The 7,957-nt window shown below is 48.8% G+C and overlaps 2 protein-coding genes across 2 annotated transcripts; one reads left to right on the top strand and one right to left on the bottom strand.

The window, feature by feature from the left end:
- Window positions 1-920: 920 nt before the first annotated feature.
- On the bottom strand, window positions 921-3,572 carry GLOTRDRAFT_24981 (uncharacterized protein; the record flags this gene model as incomplete). Its single annotated transcript, XM_007869503.2, has 5 exons — window positions 921-1,276; window positions 1,348-1,952; window positions 2,100-3,064; window positions 3,120-3,410; window positions 3,465-3,572. Coding segments are annotated over 5 exons (2,325 nt in total), but the record flags the coding sequence as incomplete, so codon positions are not given.
- Window positions 3,573-4,719: 1,147 nt separating this feature from the next.
- Window positions 4,720-6,794, top strand: GLOTRDRAFT_131175 (uncharacterized protein; the record flags this gene model as incomplete). The annotated part of the gene is made up of 8 exons (XM_007869929.1): window positions 4,720-4,927; window positions 4,995-5,354; window positions 5,420-5,481; window positions 5,547-5,969; window positions 6,021-6,185; window positions 6,239-6,385; window positions 6,449-6,630; window positions 6,692-6,794. 8 exons carry the CDS (start codon window positions 4,720-4,722, stop codon window positions 6,792-6,794), a joined length of 1,650 nt encoding a protein of 549 aa, XP_007868120.1.
- Between the last annotated feature and the right edge of the window lie 1,163 nt (window positions 6,795-7,957).

Genomic DNA, 7,957 nt, shown 5'->3' with positions numbered 1-7,957 from the left:
ACCGCGTGTACGCGCTCACCTTACATTCTAGTACTCTACCGCTGCTTGAAAAAAGGTGGGGCTGTGATTACCAGTCCTGAGTTTATGAAGGATGAGTCCTTACCTGCAAAATTGGGTGCATGCCGAACATTGTACCCGTGGGAATCAGTGTTGCTGAGAATGCATGCAACTTTTGTGCTGTAGTCTTGAATACAAAATTCAATTTCCGCTTTAAGGTCCACTTGTATTGGAGACTACAAAAAGACTACAAAATTGGATTTGTAGTGTCTGTTTGCAATACACTGTGTTTTTGTCTTGAGTTCATGTATTTCCATCGTTTCTTCTACAAAGAGGTTTTTTTGGGTTATCCATCTAATGGAAAGTTTTTAGCATTTAATCGTATCTCCTTCCTTTACTGCATGCACTATGTCATGTGTGGCATGTTGTTACCGTGGGAATTGACTTCTGTGGCTGTTTGTAGTCGGTGGCTGAGGTGCCATGCCGGTTGGGATCTCTGGCTTCTCATTGGCTCCTGCTTACTATGACATAGCTTGACTGCAGAAAGTGCATTTCTGTAGTTGAGTGATGTCATAGTTGCCCACATCAGAAAAAATCGTTTGCTGTGTAGCGCACCGCTGTAATATGTAGCTCGTGGTAGCTGTAAGGTGTCGTATACAGTGCCCCGTAGATTCCACAGCTCATGTAGCACCCAGACCTGCTTGATAGTCCATCATAGCGGATTTAATAGACTGATAGCCCTTGGTAGCGTTCCGACCGTATGCTTAGCAGTCCATAGTGTCCTAATATGGTGCATTAGCGCTGGATAGCACACCATCGCCCGCCATAGAATAGATAGTCCTTCATAGCACAGTATACAGTTGCCTGCCTTCGATTGCGGGTGCTACTCAAAAGACACTACTAGTAGTACTTATCCCAACTGTCTACCAAATAGTTTGATACGAGTGATGGTCAGCACAGTCATTGATATAGAAGCGATCGCACCGTTCAAGGACATTTTGCGATGTCCAAGCCCTGTTGGCACGTGGTTCAAACTTTGGGAACAAGTGGCAGTTACGGAAGAGCGTGTCGAGCTCAATGATGGAGGAGATTCTGTTTCCTCTGACATCCCTGCTTCGAGAGATCGGGAACATAAGATGGTTGGGATCCTTGTCACGAGCTCTTGTAAACCATTCGACATATGCAAGAGGGCCAGGCGCTTCTCTTCGAGAGCCAAAGATCACAGCAAGATCGTCCGCAGGGATAGTGAAAATGACACGGAGTTGTGCCACACGTTTCCCTGCCATACCCGGTGAAGATACGTTAGTGGCCTTCGTCAAACTTGAAAGATGGTGACCATGCGTCTCATACCTTTCATTCCCCTTTCCTCGGACTCGTCCGTCTCATTTACCAGCACAGTATCAAATCGTTCTGGTAGACGCTTCCCCAGGCTAGTGCGGGCCGGTTCAGCATGCGCAGAATGCAGGGTTGGTCCCTCTGTTTCCATGTGAAGATCGGGGACAGCAAACTTAACCCGGTACCAAACATCAACAGCAGAAAATGGCAGCTGGATATCAGAGTCTGCACGTCGTGCTCGACGACCGGGATTGGCGTGATCACGGTACTGTGCAATATATGTCTTCAGAGCACCCTCGAACCGCATAGCACCATGCTTCTCCTCGAGGTCCTTGAAGGTTACTTTCGGGGCACTTGGTGCCTTAGCAAGGGCTTGGATACCAGGTGTCAGATTACGGCGACGGCGCTTCATCCTTGGCACGGGCATCCTTCCCTGACGCCATTGCAGTACAACGCCGAATGCCTTGACCTTTTCACGCCATTCCAACCATATTGTCATTTGGTCGAAGTAGTCTTTTTTGTTTGTTGCTCGATAGGCCTCCTTTGCGAAGTCAATGTGATGACGTTCGGTCGTCTCAGTATTGTAGTTGTCTGTGGTGCCAAAAAGCTGAATACATAATCTGTAGTGGCCGGCAGAATGCAGTTTCGGGAGGTTAAAATGATTCTCTGTATAATTCCAAGTCAGGCGCAGACATTCTGAGTCAGCAAAGTAGAACATACGGGTTCGGCCTCCTCAGTGGATGAATATCTCCTTGTTTGTGTGAAACTTCTCGAGTGCAGCTTCAAGCTCGTCCAGTGTTTCTGGACTGTGGCTCTTATACTGAGCCAGATGAATGAAATCAAGCAGACCTCGGGACGCCTGAACTGCGGCAACTGGGATATCCGGACAATTTATGATGCAGCCCAGGAACTGCTTACACATCTCCTTGTGTTCCTTGGCTGAGATGTTTGTCAATTTCGATATTCCGTCCTTGAATGTCCGCATCCCATGCATCGGCGGGAGACGCTTGAATCGTGCATCAAGCTCAGCGTCTGTCATCAAGATTTTCATCCACTCGATTAGATGATCCTCCAACCCTTGGAAGATCTGATGGAGAACATCCGACGTGATAGCTTCGTGGATACAGGTGAAAGGAAGTCCTGCGTAGAATGGCTCCGGAACGAAATTCAAGCCTTGATCTTTGAGTGCTTCCTGTGCTTTACGAGAAGACCCGAGCTTTTGCGCATGCCGCAGGGTCTTAAGAGTCTCCTCTTGCTTTCTTGTCTCCCTTTGGATGCCCGACCCTAACTCTGACCAGGTAACTTTGCATTTAGGGCATGTGCGTCCTTGCCGTGTGCACGTCACGAGGCACTGTTCTGGATAGTCAGCGACGTAGCAAGATACAACAAGATGACAGCGCCGAACAGCTCCATCAGCGCTTGTCAACTCGATCCCATCCTTTGCCGTACTACCCTTCAGGCTTTCGAGAATCTTGCTCATCCCGCAGTGGAATAACCGGGAATGGGCCAAGCGGGCATCTTCCTCTCCTAGATCCCCATCATCCATTGAAGCTGGAAGATAGCCAAGGAGCATCTGTGCACCATATGATGGCTTCCGACGTATCGCACTGTCAATGACTCCAAGCGTAATGTATACGGGATAGGCAGTGCAGTCGCCGTTGAACACGGTCAGCTGGGTCTTATCGGAGCTCAAGATAACTGGGACCAAAGTGTCCCCTTTCGGTAGTTTCTCCTATCAATACGTGATGGTCAGTGGTGGCCACACACCGTTTCAGAAGTACACGTACCTGTGTCTTCCACACCCAATCTGCAGTCATCATCTCATTGATCGTGCGGTGCAACTTCTCCTTGTCAGTGAAATGTTGCTCGGGACTGAAGCGCATATGATCAAGGAAGGCAGGATTACTATAGATTGCTTTAATACAATCAATTGGATCCTGGAAGAAGAGCTCGTGTTCTCCCGGGACACCTTCAGCCGTGATAATGGACTTCTTCCAGTGCGCAAGTGCAGGTAACTGGTCAATGAGCTGGTTAAGGCTGCGGGAGTCCTTGTAAGACAGCCCCAGTTTTTCCTGAATCTGATATCTCGGTGAGGCTTCATGGGCAGCATGCATAAGCTCGACCATACTTACTCCTTCAATATTAAGCAGTCGGGTGAATGCACCCTGGCTGGGGCCTTCATCGATTGCCCATTGAGCCACCTCCCAATCCATGCAATTGGCAAAGGGATAGTACGGATTGGACAAATTTTGGTCCTTCTTGTACGCATTGTGCACAGTTGTATCAAAGCGTAAAATTTGGCCAGCATCAGGGAATACATCAATGACAATGGGGTCATCTTCAACATCATTCATACGAGTGCAATGATCTTCATCTGCAGCAGCTGCTGCATCGGCAGGTGCTCCACTATCGAAGGCAGGTGCAGGTTCTTCGAAGTCAAGGTCCATTGGGAAGGTGCCAGCATTTGGTGACCGCGGCGGATCCTCGTCAAGATCGTTTAATTGAGCATAATCAGGGATATCGTTGGGTGTCCGTTCCCTGTGCTTCTCAAGGATCCAGCAGCATCGCTTGGCAAGTGACTGATGGCGGTGAAGATCACTTGCTCGTTTGAAGTCCTTCAGGCATGACTGGCAACGTGTAGCAGGAATGGAAGACATGAGAGACTGAAGTTCTGGCAGTGTATGCCGTGGCAAGGATGTAGCAAAAGAGAAGTGTGGCCCAAGTGCGTGAGCCACACTTACTGACTCGTGTCGAAGTTACAATGAGGCATACAGGATGCAACTACAATACTGGTATATACCCCAACACCCCACTGCTATCAAGCCATCCAAGGCTATGAAGATTCATCTTGAGTAAAGCTCTTTATCAAAGGAAGAAGACACACACCATATCGTCACTCTCGAAGAATGGCAATTCACAAAGCCACTGCACATTGGTTTCACCTTCTGCACTCATGCAGATACAATGACAACACGAAAGGTGGGCAGAGATTGTGTGCGATAGAGGCCTCGAGGCCGGAATATCACAATATATCACGGAATACATGATCTGAGTCTAGTGTATCAGTATGCACGTCAGGACTTGCATGGCAATGATGAGGTAGGCCACATACCAGGTAGTAAGGCCTTTGGTCAGCAGGAACAGATGGGATGCTTGTCTCCATATTGAATACAGACACGATTTGTTCGGAATGAATGGGTTGTGAGTATAGGCGGGGCAACGTACCAGAAGGATGAAATTTATATGGACTTGCGCAGCTTGGGGCCAGCTGCCACAAGCCACTGAGCCACACCATGTCCAAGCGTATATAAAAGGCACTCACCCGAATGAAACGCGACTCGCGTCTCGCGTCTTTCCTAACCAACCACCATTGCCTCTTGCCACACTATGAAGGCTCGCAGTACGCAGCGCCTTCCTCCTCGCACGGAGAGTCCTTCACCACAGCCGTTGGGCTCTCGTACCGCATCCAAGTCTTCTGTGTTGAGGTCAGACCACTTGCAAGCACTGGGCAGCAGGTTAAGCGGTCCAGGCCTGCAGGCAGCACGAAGGGATGTAGCCAAAGTGAAGGGGAGGCTGCGAGATCTAGAGGAAACTGGTGAGTTAATTGATGAGGAAAGGTGACTGTGGATACTCGCAGCATGTTAACCCGATACCGCCACTAGGGAAGAGACGTCTTGCAAGAGCTGAGCTTGCGGAGGCAAAAGAGAAGGAAGAAGAGTGGCAGCGACAGCAAGCCCAGAGGCAGAAGCAGCACGACGAACGTGAAGCCACCGTAGTCGGGGTAGAAACTCTAACCGAGGCACAAATCACGTTCATTGAGCAGAAGACCGGCAAGTCCCTCGACGAACTCGTTGAAGATGAGATTCACGAGATATTGCTGGATCCCGATATCGAGGAGGATGAAGGCGAGTATGTCGAATCTGCTACCCCCATAGTCAAGAAGAAGAGAACTCGTGCCGCATACGATACCGCGGACGAGGAGAGTGATCATGATTGCGCCAGTGTTATGCAGTCGAGGCCAGGTAACAACACCTTGTCCATGTCGCTCATGTATCGCCTTAAGAATAACATATGGCTCTCAACGCAGACAGCAATAAAGTAGTTGGATGGGACAGTTCAAAGCGGCGCAAGGGGAACAACGCGCCAACGGTGAGCTCAATGTCTTCAAACTCCGACCGAATGATTAACCCGTGTTTTGTCCACGTTGTACGTAGTTCAGCGCGTCCTCTCCCCAACCCATTGCCTCAAAGTTGCCTCCACGCCGGCAAGGTCCCGCTAAGACTTCTGCTAATCCAAGATATCGCAGCACTTTACCATCTTCTGAGCCCCCTCTACCAACTTCTCCAGATCGTCCTACGGATGACTCAAGGGAGCCACCCTCGACGCCCGTTGCTCAGCGTGGCACATCCTCCAAAGTCACCTTTTCTCAGCAGACATCCAATTCACAGCTTCTCCTTCCCCGTGCGGCCAAGATCTTTCGAGTCACTCTCGCTGTCGAAGATGCCTTCCCACCACAAGAAGCCGTCGACTCTCGAGTGAAAGGTTGCTTCAAGCAAGCTGCAGAAGAGCTCGACCAACCTGCATTGGACCATCGTTTCAAGGATAATCTTGCGTACAAAAAGCAAGCCATTGACTGTGTAAGTCTTGTTCTCACATAGACAGCGTCTGCTTCTGATTCCATCTTATAGATCAAACGTGCGAGATCTCAGACGCGTGGTGAAGTCAAGACCAAGGCACAAGGCATTGTAGTCTCGCAGTACAATATACCTATCCACCAGGGCGAAGAACAGGTCAAGAAAAAAGTCGAGAAATTGCTCGACAAGTCAGCCTTCACGTTCGCTGATCCAGAGAAGGTATATATGACTGGCTTGCGGGGATATAGAGCTGATTATCATGTACTTCGCAGCGTAGTGGTTTCTACAGTCATCCAATCTTTGTTGAAATCATCGCAAAGCAATGGTTTGACCCTACGAAGAAGACCTCTGATGGCATCAAATATGTTGACGCCTTCAACCCCATCCCTCTTCCGGTCCTGGCCTTAGTGGCGACTGCTGTAAGTCAACTCCTCTTCTCTGCTAGAGGTGCCGCCGGATTCGATATGTTCATTATTTTACAGATTGAATGCGCGCTGAAGGATTGGGAGAGTGGCCACCGCATATCCAAGAAAAAGAACAATGAATTTTCGGCCGATGACTACGCGGAAAGCTACGCAAGGCGACTGCAGATGCTCACGAACAAGGAGAGCAAGGAACCAGCATTTTTTGAGAGCCTTACGAGGGATCTGTTCCAGAAGGCATGGTATGTGTCAGCTTCTACTAATGCTGTCCGGCCGTACTGATGTCACATACTTGTTGTACAGGAAACTGGGCGGAAACAGTCCACTGAAGCCGAAAGAAGCGGAGGATGATTACGACGATGTGGATTTTGCTGCAGAGGCCGCTCAGCTCAGGCAGGGACAGTAGCCTACTCGATTAATAGCAATGAAGTGTACTGTATGCTTATTTGATTTGTTCTATCCGAGACACTTGTATACAAGCTGGCTGTGTGCAGGGCACTAAGCTACAGTGAGTGATGATGCGCTACGTGATCCACAGACAACACATAGTATCGGTAGCGGTCCAACGTCATATCTATCTAATGGTGCCTACCGACCAACAATGCGGCGTATCTAACTACTGGTGTTGCTCCATGCGCTACAGGTAGCTATGGTGCAGGTCGGTCAGCTATGAGACACTATCCAATCCGGCTGAGTGCTACCTCGCGCTACGAAATCGGGGGGGTGGCTACCACGCTATGCCCACTATATATGCTCCCTATCATTACCGAGCCACCCCGATTTTCTCTGATGCACTGGCTAGTACTTGCAGCAGTTGAAGCATGTCAACTTGGTGGGCTGTGCTTCCTTTTAATCCAATCATTACTGGTACATACAGATTGATCTTATGTTGGCTATAAGAGGTTCTTGAATGTTGCACTTGTGTTCTGAAATAATATGCTGACTGCTGAATAGTTTGATGGATTGTTTTTCACCCACATAATCTGAGTCTATTTGTGGGTGGCAGGGACTATGATACAATTTCTTCAGTCAGGCATGTTGGGCCTGTGTTTCTCAATCCCTGCTGCCTCTGGGACCCTGATTTCTTCCACTCAGTGGTATCTATATGCCCCCTTGAGAAATTGAAGCTAGTACATGTGTAATATATATTTCATTTCTGCTCCCAGCTGCCTGGAGTACTGTTTGAGTACCCATTCTGATGACTGTCCTTCAGCTTGGTTTGAGAAAATGAATGCCAGGGAGCTTCCTATCGAAGATTGGCAGTGGATGAGCACTCTGGTTCTTGTAGGATGTTACCTGGAGTCTGCAGGTATTATTGACTATCTCTTCCACTGAGGACAAAAGACCTGTGTCACAGAGCTGCCAATCTTTGATTGAAAGCAGAGGAGCGCTTTGATCTATGCTACTTGTGTCTAGTAGTGCAGCTGCTACTATCCCTTGGGCTAGGTACAAATACAATTTTGTAGTCTTTTTGAGACAACCAATACAGACCAACTTTTAATCTGTCAGAGGCAGGGACTTTTATGGTACAATGATGGCAGAGCCACGGGAGGACAACTTCAAAAGTAT

This window comes from Gloeophyllum trabeum (assembly GCF_000344685.1).
Source record: "Gloeophyllum trabeum ATCC 11539 unplaced genomic scaffold GLOTRscaffold_00010, whole genome shotgun sequence".
NCBI classification, from domain to species: Eukaryota; Fungi; Basidiomycota; class Agaricomycetes; order Gloeophyllales; family Gloeophyllaceae; genus Gloeophyllum; species Gloeophyllum trabeum.
Note: the sequence above shows the minus strand (reverse complement) of the source record. Positions and strands in the feature narration are given on the sequence as shown.